This window comes from Engystomops pustulosus, chromosome 7 (assembly GCF_040894005.1).
Source record: "Engystomops pustulosus chromosome 7, aEngPut4.maternal, whole genome shotgun sequence".
In the NCBI taxonomy this organism is placed as follows: domain Eukaryota; kingdom Metazoa; phylum Chordata; class Amphibia; order Anura; family Leptodactylidae; genus Engystomops; species Engystomops pustulosus.
This window is the reverse complement of record NC_092417.1, coordinates 16481640-16505643: the sequence shown is the minus strand read 5'-3', so window position 1 is coordinate 16505643 and position 24004 is coordinate 16481640. Positions and strand designations below refer to the sequence as shown.

The window sequence follows — 24004 nt, the reverse complement described above, 5'->3', positions numbered from 1 at the left end:
TTATGCATTTTCACAAATTAAAACATTGGGGAACATTTACTTACTTGTCCAGACCATTAACTACGAGCGTGCACCCAATATCCTGCATGTGTCGCTGGAGTTCACTTTCTTCTTCCCAGTGCATGTAAGTGCTTGGTCTTGCGACACAATTTGAAAGTTAAATCCGGATCAGTCTTATCGCTCGGCGGCACATCCCCCGCCTTCCCGATATATTTTGCATGAAAGCTGACGCCAAAGCGCCAAAATCCGACACAATCCCCTTCTAAATGCAACGCAAAAAGGAAAACGTCGGAATATCCCACGACAGTGCGGTCCTTTGTAAATGACGAAAATATTTGTTTCTCCATCTTCTGACGCCAATAACTTTTCCATACCTTGCTGTGCGGAGCTGTGTAAGACGTCATTTTTTGCAAGATGAGCTGACATTTTTATTGCTACCATTCTGAGGATTGTGCGATCACCTTTTATTCCATTTTTTTATGTCATGTAAAATAATGCAAAAATGGCGTTTTTAGACTTTTGGCCACTATTTTTCATTATGTGGTTCACCACCGGGAATAAACATTTTAGATTTTGATAGATCGGGCATCTTGGGACACGGCGATACCTAACGTGTTTGTGATTTTTACAGTTTATTTTTAAATCAGTTCCGAGGAAAAGAGGGTGATTCGAATTTTTGGGGTTTTTTTTTAGGTTTCATTTTTGTTTTACTTTTTTTAGACCTTCTTTGGTACTTTAATCCTAGACAGTCTGATCGTTCCTACCATATACTGCTGTACTACTCTATTGCAGTATGTGGGGTTTTTTGATTCATTATAATGTGCCACTGGCAGACTGTAACGGATCTGCAGAATGCGATGGGACGGGTAAGTAAATGAGCCCCAATGTCTATGCAGCGTGGGTTGATTAACAGCTCTGTGCCGTACTATGGCAAGGAGCGTTAAGAGGTTAATATTAGTTAGAAAACACAACACCGGCTTTCCCAGGCTGATCCGTGAAAAAATTGGACCTGTCATTAGAAGTGAGTGGATCCGACATTCCCGTTTGGGGTTTGAGTTCAGCCATGTTACCCCGGACGTATTGCCATTGCTATGATTGGCCATGGGGGCACCCCCAGCCAGGCAATGGCTAGATGTAATGGGGCATCAATTTGCCGGATTGGCTGTTTGGCCACAGGTCTGGCGATACACCAGCTAGTGATGGGAATTCCGGCTCTTAGTGATCTGGCTCATTAGGTTCCGCTCACTAAGAAGAGCCGGCTCTTCTGGCTCCTGAATGTCTCCCTAATAAATATATAATAGGGAGCCGCCGGCCAGTCATTCACCACACACCACTCCATTTTTAACCCAATTGTATCGGGTTAAAGGGGGTGTGGTGAGCCAATTAGGGGCGGGGTTTAATGAGCCCTCAGCTCACATCGTTCACGCAAATGTGCCCGTTTTTTGTGCCGGCTCGTTTGCGAATGACCCATTGCTACCACCAGGGTCTCATGGGAACTTGGGGTCCGCGCGTCTCTACTTTTCATCTCCTTTACTTGCAAACCCATAAACTTCTATTTCATGGACAACGGCTAAAAGGAAAACAACTGAAATGTGAAAACACCCATAGAAAACAATGGTTCAGAAAGGCTTCAGGGAAGCGACGAGAAAAATGTTGAGAAAAACGGCTCCAGTGTGAATGAGCCCTTAGTAATGATACAGTAATCAGTATAAAGTGTAAGATGTGTAAAACATTTTTAGAAATTCATTCACGCAGATTCATAATTCAGTCACACGGATCCGCAACGCTCACGATAAACGTCCCTTTATACGTGACAACAACTTTCCGTCATGTGACAATAATAAATGAGCCCCTTGTGCTGTCATGTTGATGCGTTACGCGAGCTCCAGGACTACATCTCCCGGCATGCCTCGCGGCGGGGGGAAGGAGGGCGCGCCCCCCACGTGACCGCGCCGCCGCCGTTGTTCTGGTCCCCACCGGCCTCCGTACAGGGGGTGGCGGAAGTGGAGCTCCGGGAAGATGGGGCTGGCTGTTTTCTTTGGTTGCACCTTTGTGGCCTTCGGGCCGGCTCTGTCCATGTTTATCCTGACTATCGCCGGGGACCCACTGAGAGTCATCATCCTGGTGGCCGGGTACGGTACCGCATGTGTGTGTACAGGGGGCTGCGGTAGGGAGGCGGCCGGGCAGCGCTCTGTGCGAGAGAAGCGAGGAGTGGAAATGTGTCCACAGCAGCACAGAGTATCTCAGCTTCTCCTAGTAATAGGGCTGGTGTCATGTGATGTGAGCTGCGGCCTGTGTGGGAGGAGTGTTCACAGCAGCACAGAGTATTTCAGCTTCTCCTAGTAATGGGGCTGGTGTCATGTGATGTCAGCTCCGGGCCGTGTTATCATGGGAGGAGGAGGAGCGTCCACAGCAGCACAGAGTATTTCAGGATGTGTTCTTCTGGTGTGACGGATATGATATACACAGCAGCACAGAGTGTTTCAGGAGGTGTTCTTCTGGTGTGACGGATATGATATACACAGCAGCACAGAGTATTTCAGGAGGTGTTCTTCTAGTGTGACGGATATGATATACACAGCAGCACAGAGTATTTCAGGAGGTGTTCTTCTAGTGTGACGGATATGATATACACAGCAGCACAGAGTATTTCAGGATGTGTTCTTCTGGTGTGACGGATATGATATACACAGCAGCACAGAGTATTTCAGGAGGTGTTCTTCTAGTGTGATGGATATGATATACACAGCAGCACAGAGTATTTCAGGAGGTGTTCTTCTAGTGTGATGGATATGATATACACAGCAGCACAGAGTATTTCAGGAGGTGTTCTTCTAGTGTGACGGATATGATATACACAGCAGCACAGAGTATTTCAGGAGGTGTTCTTCTAGTGTGATGGATATGATATACACAGCAGCACAGAGTATTTCAGGAGGTGTTCTTCTAGTGTGATGGATATGATATACACAGCAGCACAGAGTGTTTCAGGAGGTGTTCTTCTAGTGTGACGGATATGATATACACAGCAGCACAGAGTATTTCAGGAGGTGATCTTCTAGTGTGATGGATATGATATACACAGCAGCACAGAGTATTTCAGGAGGTGTTCTTCTAGTGTGACGCATATGATATACACAGCAGCACAGAGTATTTCAGGAGGTGTTCTTCTAGTGTGACGGATATGATATACACAGCAGCACAGAGTATTTCAGGAGGTGTTCTTCTGGTGGGACGGATATGATATACACAGCAGCACAGAGTATTTCAGGAGGTGTTCTTCTAGTGTGATGTATATGATATACACAGCAGCACAGAGTATTTCAGGAGGTGTTCTTCTGGTGGGACGGATATGATATACACAGCAGCACAGAGTATTTCAGGAGGTGATCTTCTAGTGTGATGGATATGATATACACAGCAGCACAGAGTATTTCAGGAGGTGTTCTTCTAGTGTGACGGATATGATATACACAGCAGCACAGAGTATTTCAGGAGGTGATCTTCTAGTGTGATGGATATGATATACACAGCAGCACAGAGTATTTCAGGAGGTGTTCTTCTGGTGGGACGGATAGGATATACACAGCAGCACAGAGTATTTCAGGAGGTGTTCTTCTGGTGTGATGGATATGATATACACAGCAGCACAGAGTATTTCAGGAGGTGTTCTTCTAGTGTGACGGATATGATATACACAGCAGCACAGAGTATTTCAGGAGGTGTTCTTCTAGTGTGATGGATATGATATACACAGCAGCACAGAGTATTTCAGGAGGTGTTCTTCTGGTGGGACGGATAGGATATACACAGCAGCACAGAGTATTTCAGGAGGTGTTCTTCTGGTGTGACGGATATGATATACACAGCAGCACAGAGTATTTCAGGAGGTGTTCTTCTAGTGTGACGGATATGATATACACAGCAGCACAGAGTATTTCAGGAGGTGTTCTTCTAGTGTGACGGATATGATATACACAGCAGCACAGAGTATTTCAGGAGGTGATCTTCTAGTGTGACGGATATGATATACACAGCAGCACAGAGTATTTCAGGAGGTGATCTTCTAGTGTGATGGATATGATATACACAGCAGCACAGAGTATTTCAGGAGGTGTTCTCCTAGTGTGACGGATATGATATACACAGCAGCACAGAGTATTTCAGGAGGTGTTCTCCTAGTGTGACGGATATGATATACACAGCAGCACAGAGTATTTCAGGAGGTGTTCTTCTAGTGTGACGGATATGATATACACAGCAGCACAGAGTATTTCAGGAGGTGTTCTTCTAGTGTGATGGATATGATATACACAGCAGCACAGAGTATTTCAGGAGGTGATCTTCTAGTGTGATGGATATGATATACACAGCAGCACAGAGTATTTCAGGAGGTGTTCTTCTAGTGTGACGGATATGATATACACAGCAGCACAGAGTATTTCAGCGCAGGGTTGTGACTCTGTGTATTGGGGCAGGTAGGTAGTAGATCCGTCATAGGAGAGGAGGGGGGTGGCTGTGACCTGTGATGGGAGGCAGCACAGAGTATTTCAGGAGGCTGTTGTGTACATGTGTATGACACTTCCCCTCTCTCCCGGCAGCTCGTTCTTCTGGTTGGTGTCGGTTCTGTTCTCCTCTCTGATCTGGTTCATCTCGGTGCAGGTCAGTGACCGCAGTAACTCCAGCCTCCAGTACGGACTGTTAATATTCGGGGCGGCCGTGTCCGTGCTGCTGCAGGAAGCCTTCAGATACGGCTACTACAGGCTGCTCAAGTAAGTATCGGGGAACGGGGGGCGGGATAACGACCAATCACATGAGGTGGGAGGTGACAAAAGGAGATCCCTCCCCCTAATACAGGGAGACCCTGGAGAGATGTGTAATCAGACATGTGGGTATGTTGCTGTTAGTAGCAGCAGGACTGTTAAATATGGATTTATAGCCAGGATTGTAGCCTCAGGGGGTGTGTCCTCACACTGCTGTTCTCTGTGCACTATGCAGTTTGTCTTCAGCATTGTCTCTGGAGATCTGTGTAATCAGACGTGTGTGTATGTTAGTAGCAGCAGGATTGTTAAATATGGATTTATATTCAGGGGGTGTGTCCTTACACTGCTGTGCTCTGTGCTCTCTGCAGCCCGTGTTAGGTATTGTCCCTGGAGAGATGTGTAATCAGACCTTATGTTTGTGTTGTTAGCTGCAGCAGGACTATGACATATGGATTTATATTTCCGTATTGTATCATCTCCAAGTAGACTAGGAGGGTGTCCTCACACTGCTGTGCTCTGAGCAGCTAGTGTTTGGTATTGTCCCTGGGGAGATGTGCAATAATAGCTGCGTGTAGATGCAGGATTGTCGTATATGGATTTATATTCCAGGATTGTAGGATCTGCAAGTGAATTGAGCGTGTGTCCTGACACTGCTGTTCTCTTAGCACTCTGCATTGAGTTGCTTCTCAGCCCACTTCCTTTTTCCTGACTAACAATCGTAGTAGGGATCTGGTTATATACTACAACAGTCTCTCATGACAGGTGGAATTGGCTCAGGAACAACTCAGTTCAGTGAGCTAAGAGCACAGCAGTGTGAGGATATACACCCCCAATGCTACAATCCTGGAATATAAATCTATATATGACAATCCTACTGCTACTACTAATAACAGCACACACACAGGTATGATTCTACAGATCTTCAGGGACAATACCTGACACTAGCTGCACAGAGCACAGCAGTGTGAGGACACGCCCCCTATGTACTTGGATACTTGGAGAAGCCATAACTCTGTAATATAAATCCATACATCACAGTCCTGCTGCTACTAACAACACAGCACAAAGGTCTGATTACACATTTCTCCAAGTACAATACCTAAAACTGGCTGCACAGAGCACAGCAGTGTGAGGACACACCCCTGGTGCGCTTGGAGAAGCTACAGTCCTGGAATATAATTCCAGTCCTGTTGCAACTTTCACACACACACAAGTTGTATCCAGTCTACATCATTCACTCGAGTAGGGGCTCCAGGTTGATTCTTCCTACCTGCACCGATACATTGTAACAAACCATCAGAACTGGAGTTTCAGTTGCATGGACAGGATAAGGTTCATTTTCTGACACAAGCAGAATCTGAGCTGTGACTTGTCCCGCAGGAAGGCGGATGAGGGTCTGGCCACCATCAGTGAGGACGGCCGTTCTCCCATCTCTATCCAGCAGATGGCGTACGGTGAGCACATGACCCTGGGGTACGGGATCGGGGGGGGGGGGGTCCCCTCTGGGTTCTGCTCTCACTCTCCTGTCTTGTTTCCCGCAGTGTCCGGCTTCTCGTTTGGGATCATCAGCGGAGTCTTCTCCGTTATTAATATCCTGGCGGATGCGGTGGGTCCCGGCATCGTGGGCGTCCATGGAGATTCCCAGTATTATTTCCTCACCTCAGGTAAGAGGACTGATCCCTACTGCTGCGTGTCAGGAGGTTACTAGGCGCCTCCCCAGACCCCGGATCTAATCCTAGACCCGACTGTACTAATAAGCAGACCCCAAGATTATTTAGGACCCACCAGACATTAAGATTAAGCAGATCTCTTATACTAAGCGGATTCCCCAGGCCAGACAGCCCCCCCTCCCAATCACTTCTAGAATCCAACAGGACCCTCCCCCCAACCAGACCCCTCCCTTACCAGACTCTAGAATCAAGCAGACACCCCGCCTCTTCCCCCAACCAGACTCTAGAAACCAAGCAGACACCCCCCTCTCCCCAACCAGACTCTAGAAACCAAGCAGACACCCCCCTCTTCCCCCAACCAGACTCTAGAAACCAAGCAGACACCCCCCTCTTCCCCCAACCAGACTCTAGAAACCAAGCAGACACCCCCGTCTCTCCAACCAGACTCTAGAATCAAGCAGACACCCCCTCTTCCCCCAACCAGACTCTAGAAACCAAGCAGACACCCCCCCCCCTTCTCCCCCAACCAGACTCTAGAATCAAGCAGGCAACCCCTTTTCCCCCAACCAGACTCTAGAATCAAGCAGGCACCCCCCCTCTCCCCCAACCAGACTCTAGAAACCAAGCAGACACCCCCCTCTTCCCCCAACCAGACTCTAGAAACCAAGCAGACACCCCCCTCTTCCCCCAACCAGACTCTAGAAATCAAGCAGACACCCCCCCTCTTCCCCCAACCAGACTCTAGAAACCAAGCAGACACCCCCCTCTTCCCCCAACCAGACTCTAGAAACCAAGCAGACACCCCCCTCTCCCCAACCAGACTCTAGAAACCAAGCAGACACCCCCCCCCCCCCCCCGGTCTCTCCAACCAGACTCTAGAATCAAGCAGACACCCCCCTTTCCCCCCAACCAGACTCTAGAATCAAGCAGACACCCCCCCTCTCCCCCAACCAGACTCTAGAAACCAAGCAGACACCCCCCTCTCCCCAACCAGACTCTAGAAACCAAGCAGACACCCCCCTCTTCCCCCAACCAGACTCTAGAATCAAGCAGACACCCCCCCCTCTCCCCCAACCAGACTCTAGAAACCAAGCAGACACCCCCCTCTTCCCCCAACCAGACTCTAGAAACCAAGCAGACACCCCCCTCTCCCCAACCAGACTCTAGAAACCAAGCAGACCCCCCCCCCCCCCCCGGTCTCTCCAACCAGACTCTAGAATCAAGCAGACACCCCCCTTTCCCCCCAACCAGACTCTAGAATCAAGCAGGCACCCCCCCCTCTCCCCCAACCAGACTCTAGAAACCAAGCAGACACCCCCCTCTTCCCCCAACCAGACTCTAGAATCAAGCAGACACCCCCCTCTTCCCCCAACCAGACTCTAGAATCAAGCAGACACCCCCCTCTTCCCCCAACCAGACTCTAGAAACCAAGCAGACACCCCCCTCTTCCCCCAACCAGACTCTAGAAACCAAGCAGACACCCCCCTCTTCCCCCAACCAGACTCTAGAAACCAAGCAGACACCCCCTCTTTTCCCCCAACCAGACTCTAGAATCAAGCAGGCACCCCCCCCCTCTCCCCCAACCAGACTCTAGAAACCAAGCAGACACCCCCCCTCTTCCCCCAACCAGACTCTAGAATCAAGCAGACACCCCCCCCTCTTCCCCCAACCAGACTCTAGAAACCAAGCAGACACCCCCCTCTTCCCCCAACCAGACTCTAGAAACCAAGCAGACACCCCCCTCTCCCCAACCAGACTCTAGAAACCAAGCAGACACCCCCCTTCTCCCCCAACCAGACTCTAGAATCAAGCAGACACCCCCCCTCTCCCCCAACCAGACTCTAGAAACCAAGCAGACACCCCCCTCTCCCCAACCAGACTCTAGAAACCAAGCAGACACCCCCCTCTTCCCCCAACCAGACTCTAGAATCAAGCAGACACCCCCCTCTTCCCCCAACCAGACTCTAGAAACCAAGCAGACACCCCCCTCTTCCCCCAACCAGACTCTAGAAACCAAGCAGACACCCCCCCCTCTCCCCAACCAGACTCTAGAAACCAAGCAGACACCCCGCCTCTTCCCCCAACCAGACTCTAGAATCAAGCAGACACCCCCCTCTTCCCCCAACCAGACTCTAGAAACCAAGCAGACACCCCCTCTTCCCCCAACCAGACTCTAGAAACCAAGCAGACACCCCCCTCTTCCCCCAACCAGGCTCTAGAATCAAGCAGACACCCCCCTCTTCCCCCAACCAGACTCTAGAAACCAAGCAGACACCCCCCTCTTCCCCCAACCAGACTCTAGAAACCAAGCAGACACCCCCCTCTTCCCCCAACCAGACTCTAGAATCAAGCAGACACCCCCTCTTCCCCCAACCAGACTCTAGAAACCAAGCAGACACCCCCCTCTCCCCAACCAGACTCTAGAAACCAAGCAGACCCCCCCCGTCTCTCCAACCAGACTCTAGAATCAAGCAGACACCCCCCCTCTCCCCCAACCAGACTCTAGAAACCAAGCAGACACCCCCCTCTTCCCCCAACCAGACTCTAGAAACCAAGCAGACACCCCCCTCTCCCCAACCAGACTCTAGAAACCAAGCAGACACCCCCCCCCCCCCGTCTCTCCAACCAGACTCTAGAATCAAGCAGACACCCCCCCCTCTCCCCCAACCAGACTCTAGAATCAAGCAGGCAACCCATTTTCCCCCAACCAGACTCTAGAAACCAAGCAGACACCCCCCTCTTCCCCCAACCAGACTCTAGAATCAAGCAGAGACCCCCCTCTTCCCCCAACCAGACTCTAGAAACCAAGCAGACACCCCCCTCTTCCCCCAACCAGACTCTAGAAACCAAGCAGACACCCCCCTCTTCCCCCAACCAGACTCTAGAAACCAAGCAGACACCCCCCTCTTCCCCCAACCAGACTCTAGAAACCAAGCAGACACCCCCTCTTCCCCCAACCAGACTCTAGAAACCAAGCAGACACCCCCCCTTCTCCCCCAACCAGACTCTAGAATCAAGCAGGCAACCCCTTTTCCCCCAACCAGACTCTAGAATCAAGCAGACACCCCCCTCTCCCCAACCAGACTCTAGAAACCAAGCAGACACCCCCCCTCTTCCCCCAACCAGACTTTAGAAACCAAGCAGACACCCCCCTCTTCCCCCATCCAGACTCTAGAATCAAGCAGACACCCCCCTCTCCCCAACCAGACTCTAGAAACCAAGCAGACACCCCCTCTTCCCCCAACCAGACTCTAGAAACCAAGCAGACACCCCCCTCTTCCCCCAACCAGACTCTAGAAACCAAGCAGACACCCCCCTCTTCCCCCAACCAGACTCTAGAAACCAAGCAGACACCCCCCTCTTCCCCCAACCAGACTCTAGAAATCAAGCAGACACCCCCCCTCTTCCCCCAACCAGACTCTAGAAACCAAGCAGACACCCCCCTCTTCCCCCAACCAGACTCTAGAAACCAAGCAGACACCCCCCTCTCCCCAACCAGACTCTAGAAACCAAGCAGACACCCCCCCCCCCGGTCTCTCCAACCAGACTCTAGAATCAAGCAGACACCCCCCTTTCCCCCCAACCAGACTCTAGAATCAAGCAGGCACCCCCCCCCTCTCCCCCAACCAGACTCTAGAAACCAAGCAGACACCCCCCTCTTCCCCCAACCAGACTCTAGAAATCAAGCAGACACCCCCCTCTTCCCCCAACCAGACTCTAGAAACCAAGCAGACACCCCCCTCTTCCCCCAACCAGACTCTAGAAACCAAGCAGACACCCCCCTCTCCCCAACCAGACTCTAGAAACCAAGCAGACCCCCCCCCCCCCCCCCGGTCTCTCCAACCAGACTCTAGAATCAAGCAGACACCCCCCTTTCCCCCCAACCAGACTCTAGAATCAAGCAGACACCCCCCCTCTCCCCCAACCAGACTCTAGAAACCAAGCAGACACCCCCCTCTCCCCAACCAGACTCTAGAAACCAAGCAGACACCCCCCTCTTCCCCCAACCAGACTCTAGAATCAAGCAGACACCCCCCCCTCTCCCCCAACCAGACTCTAGAAACCAAGCAGACACCCCCCTCTTCCCCCAACCAGACTCTAGAAACCAAGCAGACACCCCCCTCTCCCCAACCAGACTCTAGAAACCAAGCAGACCCCCCCCCCCCCGGTCTCTCCAACCAGACTCTAGAATCAAGCAGACACCCCCCTTTCCCCCCAACCAGACTCTAGAATCAAGCAGGCACCCCCCCCCTCTCCCCCAACCAGACTCTAGAAACCAAGCAGACACCCCCCTCTTCCCCCAACCAGACTCTAGAATCAAGCAGACACCCCCCTCTTCCCCCAACCAGACTCTAGAATCAAGCAGACACCCCCCTCTTCCCCCAACCAGACTCTAGAAACCAAGCAGACACCCCCCTCTTCCCCCAACCAGACTCTAGAAACCAAGCAGACACCCCCCTCTTCCCCCAACCAGACTCTAGAAACCAAGCAGACACCCCCTCTTTTCCCCCAACCAGACTCTAGAATCAAGCAGGCACCCCCCCCCCTCTCCCCCAACCAGACTCTAGAAACCAAGCAGACACCCCCCCTCTTCCCCCAACCAGACTCTAGAATCAAGCAGACACCCCCCCCTCTTCCCCCAACCAGACTCTAGAAACCAAGCAGACACCCCCCTCTTCCCCCAACCAGACTCTAGAAACCAAGCAGACACCCCCCTCTCCCCAACCAGACTCTAGAAACCAAGCAGACACCCCCCTTCTCCCCCAACCAGACTCTAGAATCAAGCAGACACCCCCCCTCTCCCCCAACCAGACTCTAGAAACCAAGCAGACACCCCCCTCTCCCCAACCAGACTCTAGAAACCAAGCAGACACCCCCCTCTTCCCCCAACCAGACTCTAGAATCAAGCAGACACCCCCCTCTTCCCCCAACCAGACTCTAGAAACCAAGCAGACACCCCCCTCTTCCCCCAACCAGACTCTAGAAACCAAGCAGACACCCCCCTCTCCCCAACCAGACTCTAGAAACCAAGCAGACCCCCCCCCCCCCCCGGTCTCTCCAACCAGACTCTAGAATCAAGCAGACACCCCCCTTTCCCCCCAACCAGACTCTAGAATCAAGCAGACACCCCCCCTCTCCCCCAACCAGACTCTAGAAACCAAGCAGACACCCCCCTCTCCCCAACCAGACTCTAGAAACCAAGCAGACACCCCCCTCTTCCCCCAACCAGACTCTAGAATCAAGCAGACACCCCCCCTCTCCCCCAACCAGACTCTAGAAACCAAGCAGACACCCCCCTCTTCCCCCAACCAGACTCTAGAAACCAAGCAGACACCCCCCTCTCCCCAACCAGACTCTAGAAACCAAGCAGACCCCCCCCCCCCCCGGTCTCTCCAACCAGACTCTAGAATCAAGCAGACACCCCCCTTTCCCCCCAACCAGACTCTAGAATCAAGCAGGCACCCCCCCCCTCTCCCCCAACCAGACTCTAGAAACCAAGCAGACACCCCCCTCTTCCCCCAACCAGACTCTAGAATCAAGCAGACACCCCCCTCTTCCCCCAACCAGACTCTAGAATCAAGCAGACACCCCCCTCTTCCCCCAACCAGACTCTAGAAACCAAGCAGACACCCCCCTCTTCCCCCAACCAGACTCTAGAAACCAAGCAGACACCCCCTCTTTTCCCCCAACCAGACTCTAGAATCAAGCAGGCACCCCCCCCCTCTCCCCCAACCAGACTCTAGAAACCAAGCAGACACCCCCCCTCTTCCCCCAACCAGACTCTAGAATCAAGCAGACACCCCCCCCCTCTTCCCCCAACCAGACTCTAGAAACCAAGCAGACACCCCCCTCTTCCCCCAACCAGACTCTAGAAACCAAGCAGACACCCCCCTCTCCCCAACCAGACTCTAGAAACCAAGCAGACACCCCCCTTCTCCCCCAACCAGACTCTAGAATCAAGCAGACACCCCCCCTCTCCCCCAACCAGACTCTAGAAACCAAGCAGACACCCCCCTCTCCCCAACCAGACTCTAGAAACCAAGCAGACACCCCCCTCTTCCCCCAACCAGACTCTAGAATCAAGCAGACACCCCCCTCTTCCCCCAACCAGACTCTAGAAACCAAGCAGACACCCCCCTCTTCCCCCAACCAGACTCTAGAAACCAAGCAGACACCCCCCCCTCTCCCCAACCAGACTCTAGAAACCAAGCAGACACCCCGCCTCTTCCCCCAACCAGACTCTAGAATCAAGCAGACACCCTCCTCTTCCCCCAACCAGACTCTAGAAACCAAGCAGACACCCCCTCTTCCCCCAACCAGACTCTAGAAACCAAGCAGACACCCCCCTCTTCCCCCAACCAGGCTCTAGAATCAAGCAGACACCCCCCTCTTCCCCAACCAGACTCTAGAAACCAAGCAGACACCCCCCTCTTCCCCCAACCAGACTCTAGAAACCAAGCAGACACCCCCCTCTTCCCCCAACCAGACTCTAGAATCAAGCAGACACCCCCTCTTCCCCCAACCAGACTCTAGAAACCAAGCAGACACCCCCCTCTCCCCAACCAGACTCTAGAAACCAAGCAGACCCCCCCCCGTCTCTCCAACCAGACTCTAGAATCAAGCAGACACCCCCCCTCTCCCCCAACCAGACTCTAGAAACCAAGCAGACACCCCCCTCTTCCCCCAACCAGACTCTAGAAACCAAGCAGACACCCCCCTCTCCCCAACCAGACTCTAGAAACCAAGCAGACACCCCCCCCCGTCTCTCCAACCAGACTCTAGAATCAAGCAGACACCCCCCCCTCTCCCCCAACCAGACTCTAGAATCAAGCAGGCAACCCATTTTCCCCCAACCAGACTCTAGAAACCAAGCAGACACCCCCCTCTTCCCCCAACCAGACTCTAGAATCAAGCAGAGACCCCCCTCTTCCCCCAACCAGACTCTAGAAACCAAGCAGACACCCCCCTCTTCCCCCAACCAGACTCTAGAAACCAAGCAGACACCCCCCTCTTCCCCCAACCAGACTCTAGAAACCAAGCAGACACCCCCCTCTTCCCCCAACCAGACTCTAGAATCAAGCAGACACCCCCTCTTCCCCCAACCAGACTCTAGAAACCAAGCAGACACCCCCCCTTCTCCCCCAACCAGACTCTAGAATCAAGCAGGCAACCCCTTTTCCCCCAACCAGACTCTAGAATCAAGCAGACACCCCCCTCTCCCCAACCAGACTCTAGAAACCAAGCAGACACCCCCCCTCTTCCCCCAACCAGACTTTAGAAACCAAGCAGACACCCCCCTCTTCCCCCATCCAGACTCTAGAATCAAGCAGACACCCCCCTCTCCCCAACCAGACTCTAGAAACCAAGCAGACACCCCCTCTTCCCCCAACCAGACTCTAGAAACCAAGCAGACACCCCCCTCTTCCCCCAACCAGACTCTAGAAATCAAGCAGACACCCCCCCTCTTCCCCCAACCAGACTCTAGAAACCAAGCAGACACCCCCCTCTTCCCCCAACCAGACTCTAGAAACCAAGCAGACACCCCCCTCTTCCCCCAACCAGACTCTAGAAACCAAGCAGACACCCCCCCCCCGGTCTCTCCAACCAGACTCTAGAATCAAGCAGACACCCCCCTTTCCCCCCAACCAGACTCTAGAATCAAGCAGGCACCCCCCCCCTCTCCCCCAACCAGACTCTAGAAACCAAGCAGACACCCCCCTCTTCCCCCAACCAGACTCTAGAAATCAAGCAGACACCCCCCTCTTCCCCCAACCAGACTCTAGAAACCAAGCAGACACCCCCCTCTTCCCCCAACCAGACTCTAGAAACCAAGCAGACACCCCCCTCTCCCCAACCAGACTCTAGAAACCAAGCAGACCCCCCCCCCCCCCGGTCTCTCCAACCAGACTCTAGAATCAAGCAGACACCCCCCTTTCCCCCCAACCAGACTCTAGAATCAAGCAGACACCCCCCCTCTCCCCCAACCAGACTCTAGAAACCAAGCAGACACCCCCCTCTCCCCAACCAGACTCTAGAAACCAAGCAGACACCCCCCTCTTCCCCCAACCAGACTCTAGAATCAAGCAGACACCCCCCCCTCTCCCCCAACCAGACTCTAGAAACCAAGCAGACACCCCCCTCTTCCCCCAACCAGACTCTAGAAACCAAGCAGACACCCCCCTCTCCCCAACCAGACTCTAGAAACCAAGCAGACCCCCCCCCCCCCGGTCTCTCCAACCAGACTCTAGAATCAAGCAGACACCCCCCTTTCCCCCCAACCAGACTCTAGAATCAAGCAGGCACCCCCCCCTCTCCCCCAACCAGACTCTAGAAACCAAGCAGACACCCCCCTCTTCCCCCAACCAGACTCTAGAATCAAGCAGACACCCCCCTCTTCCCCCAACCAGACTCTAGAATCAAGCAGACACCCCCCTCTTCCCCCAACCAGACTCTAGAAACCAAGCAGACACCCCCCTCTTCCCCCAACCAGACTCTAGAAACCAAGCAGACACCCCCCTCTTCCCCCAACCAGACTCTAGAAACCAAGCAGACACCCCCTCTTTTCCCCCAACCAGACTCTAGAATCAAGCAGGCACCCCCCCCCCCCTCTCCCCCAACCAGACTCTAGAAACCAAGCAGACACCCCCCCTCTTCCCCCAACCAGACTCTAGAATCAAGCAGACACCCCCCCCTCTTCCCCCAACCAGACTCTAGAAACCAAGCAGACACCCCCCTCTTCCCCCAACCAGACTCTAGAAACCAAGCAGACACCCCCCTCTCCCCAACCAGACTCTAGAAACCAAGCAGACACCCCCCTTCTCCCCCAACCAGACTCTAGAATCAAGCAGACACCCCCCCTCTCCCCCAACCAGACTCTAGAAACCAAGCAGACACCCCCCTCTCCCCAACCAGACTCTAGAAACCAAGCAGACACCCCCCTCTTCCCCCAACCAGACTCTAGAATCAAGCAGACACCCCCCTCTTCCCCCAACCAGACTCTAGAAACCAAGCAGACACCCCCCTCTTCCCCCAACCAGACTCTAGAAACCAAGCAGACACCCCCCCCCTCTCCCCAACCAGACTCTAGAAACCAAGCAGACACCCCGCCTCTTCCCCCAACCAGACTCTAGAATCAAGCAGACACCCCCCTCTTCCCCCAACCAGACTCTAGAAACCAAGCAGACACCCCCTCTTCCCCCAACCAGACTCTAGAAACCAAGCAGACACCCCCCTCTTCCCCCAACCAGGCTCTAGAATCAAGCAGACACCCCCCTCTTCCCCCAACCAGACTCTAGAAACCAAGCAGACACCCCCCTCTTCCCCCAACCAGACTCTAGAAACCAAGCAGACACCCCCCTCTTCCCCCAACCAGACTCTAGAATCAAGCAGACACCCCCTCTTCCCCCAACCAGACTCTAGAAACCAAGCAGACACCCCCCTCTCCCCAACCAGACTCTAGAAACCAAGCAGACCCCCCCGTCTCTCCAACCAGACTCTAGAATCAAGCAGACACCCCCCCTCTCCCCCAACCAGACTCTAGAAACCAAGCAGACACCCCCCTCTTCCCCCAACCAGACTCTAGAAACCAAGCAGACACCCCCCTCTCCCCAACCAGACTCTAGAAACCAAGCAGACACCCCCCCCCCGTCTCTCCAACCAGACTCTAGAATCAAGCAGACACCCCCCCCTCTCCCCCAACCAGACTCTAGAATCAAGCAGGCAACCCATTTTCCCCCAACCAGACTCTAGAAACCAAGCAGACACCCCCCTCTTCCCCCAACCAGACTCTAGAATCAAGCAGAGACCCCCCTCTTCCCCCAACCAGACTCTAGAAACCAAGCAGACACCCCCCTCTTCCCCCAACCAGACTCTAGAAACCAAGCAGACACCCCCCTCTTCCCCCAACCAGACTCTAGAAACCAAGCAGACACCCCCCTCTTCCCCCAACCAGACTCTAGAATCAAGCAGACACCCCCCTCTCCCCAACCAGACTCTAGAAACCAAGCAGACACCCCCCCTCTTCCCCCAACCAGACTTTAGAAACCAAGCAGACACCCCCCTCTTCCCCCATCCAGACTCTAGAATCAAGCAGACACCCCCCTCTCCCCAACCAGACTCTAGAAACCAAGCAGACACCCCCTCTTCCCCCAACCAGACTCTAGAAACCAAGCAGACACCCCCCTCTTCCCCCAACCAGACTCTAGAAACCAAGCAGACACCCCCCTCTTCCCCCAACCAGACTCTAGAAACCAAGCAGACACCCCGCCTCTTCCCCCAACCAGACTCTAGAATCAAGCAGACACCCCCCCTCTTACCCCAACCAGACTCTAGAAACCAAGCAGACACCCCCCTCTCCCCAACCAGACTCTAGAAACCAAGCAGACACCCCCGTCTCTCCAACCAGACTCTAGAATCAAGCAGACACCCCCTCTTCCCCCAACCAGACTCTAGAATCAAGCAGGCAACCCCTTTTCCCCCAACCAGACTCTAGAATCAAGCAGGCACCCCCTCCCCCCCCCTCTCCCCCAACCAGACTCTAGAAACCAAGCAGACACTCCCCTCTTCCCCCAATCAGACTCTAGAAACCAAGCAGACACCCCCCTCTCCCCAACCAGACTCTAGAAACCAAGCAGACCCCCCCCCCCCTCTCCAACCAGACTCTAGAATCAAGCAGACACCCACCTCTTCCCCCAACCAGACTCTAGAAACCAAGCAGACACCCCCCTCTTCCCCCAACCAGACTCTAGAAACCAAGCAGACACCCCCTCTCCCCAACCAGACTCTAGAAACCAAGCAGACACCCACCTCTTCCCCCAACCAGACTCTAGAAACCAAGCAGACACCCCCCTCTTCCCCCAACCAGACTCTAGAAACCAAGCAGACACCCCCCTCTCCCCAACCAGACTCTAGAAACCAAGCAGACACCCCCCTCTCCCCAACCAGACTCTAGAAACCAAGCAGACACCCCCAACCAGACTCTAGAATCAAGCAGACACCCCCCCTCTTCCCCCAACCAGACTCTAGAAACCAAGCAGACACCCCCCTCTTCCCCCAACCAGACTCTAGAAACCAAGCAGACACCCCCCTCTCCCCAACCAGACTCTAGAAACCAAGCAGACACCCCCCTTCTCCCCCAACCAGACTCTAGAATCAAGCAGACACCCCCCTCTTCCCCCAACCAGACTCTAGAAACCAAGCAGACACCCCCCTCTCCCCAACCAGACTCTAGAAACCAAGCAGACACCCCGTCTCTCCCCCCAACCAGACTCTAGAACCAAGCAGACACCCCCTCCTACCCCAAGCAGACTCTAGAAACCAAGCAGACACCCCCCTCTTCCCCCAACCAGACTCTAGAATCAAGCAGACCCCCCCCCCCCCTCCAGACTCTAGAAACCAAACAGACACCCCCCCGCCCTCCAGACTCTGGACTCTACACTTTAAACCCCAAAAATAAAGCAGACTCCAAATTCCTACATTGTATCAGACGGTAGAGTAGCCCCTGGTGGCTGATGTTGGGGATTGCTCTCAGTATTGTGGGTAATTGTTTGCTTTCTGGCACTGCTGCGATGCCTGACGAGCGCCACTTCTTCCGGCAGCGTTCCTGACCATGGCGATTGTATTCCTGCACACGTTCTGGGGGATCATCTTCTTTGCGGCTTGTGAGAAGCGGAAACCCATCGACATTGTGTGCGTGGTGTCCAGCCACCTACTTACCTCGGGGTTGGTGAGTCCGAGCCTCTCTACCTCCTCAGCTGTAGAGCAGTGCATGCTGGGAGTTGTAGTCTCACAACGTTTTATCTCTCCTGCAGACGTTCCTGAACCCCAGATACGAGGCCAGCCTGATCCCCATATACGTCGTCACCCTGGCCATGGGGGTGTGGGCCTTCCTGGCCGCAGGGGGCACCCACCACAACATACGCAAATGCCTTGCTTGTGAGTACGGGGGAGGGGTTGTGGGGGCTACCGAGGCACATCTATGGCATATAGTAATGAGGGCGAGGTGGCTGATAACAGAGAGCAGCAGATAGCAGCGAAGGAATACAAGCCAGGATACCCGCCCCTTTAAGGGAAATCCTACATCACAATTAGTGGTGAGTGCTGCACCACTTGGGTATCTCTGCTTGCTGGCAGTGAATGCACAGTGCCCCAGCAGGGTCTGGGTCCAAGATGACAAAAAAGAAATCTGACTCCAGACCGGACCAATTGGAAATCAGAACTAGAACCAAGAATCAATAAGAATAAAAAAAAAAACAATCGTACCCCCAAACACTTGAAACGGATCGGACTCCAGACCTACAACGGATCAGAACCCAGGACACATCATTTAGATCAATCAGATGATCCATTCCCTAAAACCGGACCCTTAAAGGAAATCTACCATCACAATCCATTATCATAAACCAGGGGCAGTTACTCCTAGATCAACTTTTATAATTATGCTAATGAGGCGAATGGGCTCTGGAGGCGTTACCACAGCCCCTCCATGCTGTAGCTTCACAGGCTGTTACCCTGTCTCCCCTTCTCTCTGGGCACTTTTCCTCTCCCTCTGCCTGATATTATCTCACACAGTGGGAGGGGGCCGTGCTCCTGCACAGTGTAACAGCCAGCGAAGCTGCAGCATGCAGGGGCTGTGGAAATGCCTCATAGGCTCATTAGCATAATTATAAAAGTTGATTTTAGAAGGAAGGAGACCATGGATAAGAAACATGAGAAGATTCCCTGGATCTATGAGTAATGATTTATAATGATGGAATTTTCATTAAACCCCACCCCCCAAGGCCAGAATCCCGAAACAAAGACGACCCATGACCTGACCCCTCCTTAACCCCAGAAAAGTCCTCGGGTCAGATAGAAGCTTTCTGATCCTGTTGTGTGGAACTGAGGCAGTGTCCACATTCACTGACAGCAAGTAGAGGCCCTGAAAGGGAAGAGGTATGTTTTTTTTGTCATCATTGTAAATGTGCTGCCGGCTAGATGTCAGAGTCCTAGTAAGACCCCACCCTGCAGGCAGCGCGGGGGTCACTATAAATCCTCCCCCACCCCAGCACCTTAAAGGGATCTGTGAGCAGGTGTGGCCAGTGTAATGTATTGTCCCTGGAGAGCTGTGCAACAATACCTCTGTGTATGTTGTTAGTAGCAGCAGAACTGTGAAATACAGGTTTATATTCACCATTTGTCATGTCTTAACACTGCTGTGCTCTGAGCTCTCTGTATGGAATTACTCCACACTTTCTGCTTCAAGTGTTTGATCAGAAACCTTCTCAGAGCTCTTACTCACAGCAGAGTGGAGAGACTGGGGGACAGAGAGTCAAGAGCACAGCAGTGTGAGGACATATCCTTCCTCCCAGTGCACTTTACCAGGCTATAATCCTGGACTGAACACTGCAACAGTTATTCCGAGGGACTGTAGAGGAACTAAATGCACAGAGCTAAAAGCACAGCAGTGTCGGGACACAAGAAATTTATATTCCATGGTTGTATCTGCGGTCCGTCAGTGTCCTGACACTGCTGTGCTCTCTGCGTAGCACCGCTCCAATGCCCCTTTTCTCTGCTTTGAGTAAAAGCTGGGCCAGGCTTCTTGCTTAGTACTGCAGCAGTCATGCAAAGGGTAGGGACTATGGAGCAACTTAATGCACAGAGCTAAGAACACAGCAGTGTCGGGACACTCACCCCTACAATCCTGGAATATGAATCCATTTTTTACAATGATGCTGCTGTTAGCGGAATGTGAAAAATGGATTTATATTCCATGATTGTATCTGGGTTATGGCACTGACTATAGTGTCCTGACACTGCTGTGCTCTCTGCATAGAACAGCTCCAACGCCCCTTCCCTCTGCTCTGATAGAAACTTTACCAGGCTTGTTGCTTAGTACTGCAGGGATTCACAGGATAGGGGCTGTGGAGCAGCTTAATGCTCAGAGCTAAGAACACAGCAGTGTCGGGACACTGCCAAAGCACAGATACAATCCTGGAATATATATCCAATTTTCACATTCCCGCCAGCAGCATCAGTGTGAAAAAGTGAATTTATTTAGCAGTATTTTAGGGTAAGTGTCCCGACACTGCTGTGCTTTTAGCTCTGTGCACTAAGTTCCTTTGGAATAAATGCTGCAGTGTTCAACAAGAAGCCTTCTACAGCGTTTATATTCCAGGGTTATTGCCTGGAAAAGTGCTCTGTGAGGAAGGGAAGTGTCCTCACACTGCTGTGCTCTTAGCTCTCTGTCACGAACAGTGCCCAGTCCCTCCCATTTGCTCTGAGTAAGAACTGTGATAAGGCTTCTGGTTGAATACTGAAGCAGAGGTACTGTGCTTTAGTATTTAACCAGAAGCCTTTTCAGAGGTTGTGGAGCATTTCCATACAGATAGCTCAGAGCACAGCAGTGTTAGAACACTAAAATTCAGCCCACAGTCCCTCCATTCTGCTGTAAGTAAGAGCTGGTTCAATACTTCTGGTTGTGGAGCAATTCCATACAGAGAGCTCAGAGCACAGCAGTGTTGGGACACTACAATCCAGGAATATAAACCTGTATTTCACAGTCCTGCTGCTACTAACACAATACACAGCAGTTTGATGGGGCACCTCTTTGGGGACAATACCTCGCGCCGTGTGCAGCGTCGCCCTGCCACACCTGCTGACGGGTTCCCTGTAGCCTTGCAGGATAAGCCTGCCCCCCCCGAGCCGCTTACGGCTGAATAGGTAAAACAGAAACCGTTTTGTTTCTGCAGGCGATCGGCAAGAGAGTAACCAGGTTATGGTCTATTCTGCTCTTCAGGTGCCCAATGAGGACTGAGGCCCCCGCTCAGCTGCCGTGCAGCCACCCACCATACAAGTGCTCCTCCTCTCTCCCAGAAGCCGGCCCCCTCTTTTCTATTCCTCCCGCCCCCCCATCCGCTCCTCATCCCCAGACGTTACGACGGACCCGTTCCTCGTCCTTAGGTTCCCGGGCCTCCAGCTCCTTCCGTCCTGTGTGCCGGCTCTGGGCCTACTCAGGCTGTGGGGGCAATCTGGAATTGCTCATCATATATATCTCGAAAAATGAAGAAACCTGTAAGAACAGTCAAACTGGTCAGCGGCCCCGCCCACCCGCTGGCCACACCTACTGGGATCCTCAACCGGTCTACGGCTTTTTCGGTTGTTTTTTTTTTTTTTTTTTTTTTCATCATTTTTTCATCAACGATTTGATCGGATTGGGACTTCACTTAATGAATAAGGACTGTTGGACCTTTGGGGGGAGAATTTTTTTTGCAAAACTTTTTGAAATTTTTTTGTTTTTTCTGTGTCGGGGATGTAACGACTATAACACTCATCTTACCGCAGGATGATCTGTCCGCACTGACCTATTAACAGGACTTACCGAAAACCTCAGAGATGTGTCGGGGGGGGGGGGGGTATCGTGGTGCCACGGCCACAAGTTAATTTTTATTTTAGTAACTTGGTACATGTCGAATTTTTTTTTTTCTTTTTTCCCAGCGTATAGACAGCCACCCATGTAGCCCAGCGGGTGTCTCTACATTCCTGCCAAAAGATCAGTATAACATGTGAAAATAATCCGGAACATAATTTGCTTTACTGTTTTGTGCCAATTTTGTGTTGTCGTTTTTTTTTTTTTTTAGTTTTTTTTTCCCCCCAGTAATTTTATGTTTTCTCCGAAGCTACGTGTGCTTAGTAAGAGATGTTTAGATCCGTCCTGTTCTGTTAGTCAGGTGACCAATCAAGCTGAGCTCCGTACCGTGTGCTGGTCACCTGATCACCCACAATGCACTGCTTCTATCTTCAGATGGGGAGCAGAGAAGAAAATCTACTCCATCCAAACTTGGTACAAGTGAAGTAAAGGATTTATAGAGGTGAAGAGTTTATTTTGGGGAGGTCTATAAATTGGCAATTGGTGCTGGATAGGATAGACTCCGCCTCTCGGATTTGCTACCTACTTTGTGGGGCAAACACAGTAAGGATAAGTTATCTTCACTGTCACATAAAGTGGAGTATCCCTTTAAGATGGGGATATATTTGTGGGCTCTGCAGGGCCCATATTACAAGGTATCCAGAGGGAGAGATGCACTTTCACTGTCGTGGTTCAGCAGGGGCAGAACCTTCTATAAGCCCCACCCACGCTTATGGTGCATCTGGACATAACTTGGTCTGATTGGACAACCCTCCCCAGCTGTAAGTGTATTACAGGCTACATGGGCTCACCCCAAGCTGTCACTTAGGTGTTGTGGGATCTATATGTGTTTTTTTTTTTTTTTTTTAAATCTTTGAGAAAATCCAAAGAATTTTTGTTTGCAGTTTTCGGCAGCCATTATCTGACTATGCATTGCAGGGTCTCCGGCCTCGTCCTGTCGGCAGCGAATGAACATGTACAAAGTGATCACTACTGTTTCTACAGTCCTGCAATACAGTTCTCCAATAAAGACAAGGTTTTTTTTTCTTGATTATGTTGGTTACTATATAACAGACATATAAAGGCTTCTATCTGTAGTGGTCGCGGCGTGTGGGTGGTCGCAAAGTAAAATGAAAGTTCTGTGTGTAACCTGATAAAAGTAGCAGCAAGATAAAAACAAAAATTACCAAAATGTCCACTTACACTACAGAAGGGACATGAATGCAAATTATTCCTTTCCATGATTTCTACCTTTAGGAAGTAGTGTATCTAGTGGAGATATCCAGCGTCTCTCCACCCTGGGCATCTGCTTAGAGGAAACCTACCATTTAGTTTCATGCCGTATGAATCAAACATACCTTCATACTGTTGTAGCTACACTGATGCAGAAACATATCTTGTTTAATGCCTGAGCTGAGTGGTTTTGCTGAAAAACACAATTATAACATTCAGGATAATGAGGCTCTGTCGCTCCTGTGCCTGGTTCGGCGCTTCTCCTCTTGCACTGCTCCTGGGAAGGATGTAATTATAGTCGTCCCTGACAGGCAGAAGTAATCATTCGCTGCACCATCCCCCAGTTGTTGTGTCAACATCTGCAAAGAGTTTGTATGTTCTCTCCGTGTTTGCGTGGGTTTCCTCCGGGTCCTCCTGTTTCCTCCCACACTCCAAAACATACTGGTAGGTGGACAGGGACTGATGACAACGGGGAGGGAGGGGAGGGGAGGGGGGCGGGGTTGGGTGACTTCTGGATGCAAATCATTTTCCATCTCTCTGAGAAATTCTCTTACTGATTCTTCACCTCCAGCCCAGATGAAGACCGCATCCATCTATAAACCTTCGGCAGAGGAACAGACTTGCGCTAAGAGAGTCCCCCATAAAAATATGCCGCTCCTCCCAGAGTCCCCCACTTAAGAACACCCGACTTACAGACGACCCCTAGTTACAAACAGACCTCTGGATGTTGGTAACTTACTGTACTTTAGTCCTAGGCTACAATAATCATCAGTAGGAGTTATAAAAGGCGTCTGTAATGAAGCTTGTTTGGTTCTTATGACAATCCAACATTTTTTAAATCCAATTGTCACAGAGACCAAAAAAAATTCTGGCTGGGGCTACAATTATAAAGTATACAATTCCGACTTACATACAAATTCAACTTAAGAACAAGCCTACGGAACCTATCTTGT

General features: G+C 51.9%; 1 protein-coding gene across 3 annotated transcripts; it reads left to right on the top strand.

Annotated features, from left to right (window-relative positions):
- The first annotated feature begins 1906 nt into the window (after window positions 1-1906).
- APH1A (aph-1 homolog A, gamma-secretase subunit) lies at window positions 1907-22869 on the top strand. Of its 3 annotated transcripts, none has more exons than XM_072114946.1 (7): window positions 1907-2132; window positions 4602-4772; window positions 6144-6217; window positions 6305-6427; window positions 18031-18158; window positions 18244-18367; window positions 21908-22869. In XM_072114946.1, exons 1-7 carry the CDS (start codon window positions 2020-2022, stop codon window positions 21928-21930), a joined length of 756 nt encoding a protein of 251 aa, XP_071971047.1. In that variant the 5' UTR covers window positions 1907-2019; the 3' UTR covers window positions 21931-22869. The 3 variants fall into 3 exon arrangements, with proteins under 3 accessions (XP_071971047.1, XP_071971046.1, XP_071971048.1); XM_072114945.1 differs by having other exon boundaries at window positions 21163-22869; XM_072114947.1 differs by having other exon boundaries at window positions 1910-2132; window positions 21210-22869.
- The last annotated feature ends 1135 nt before the right edge of the window (window positions 22870-24004 follow it).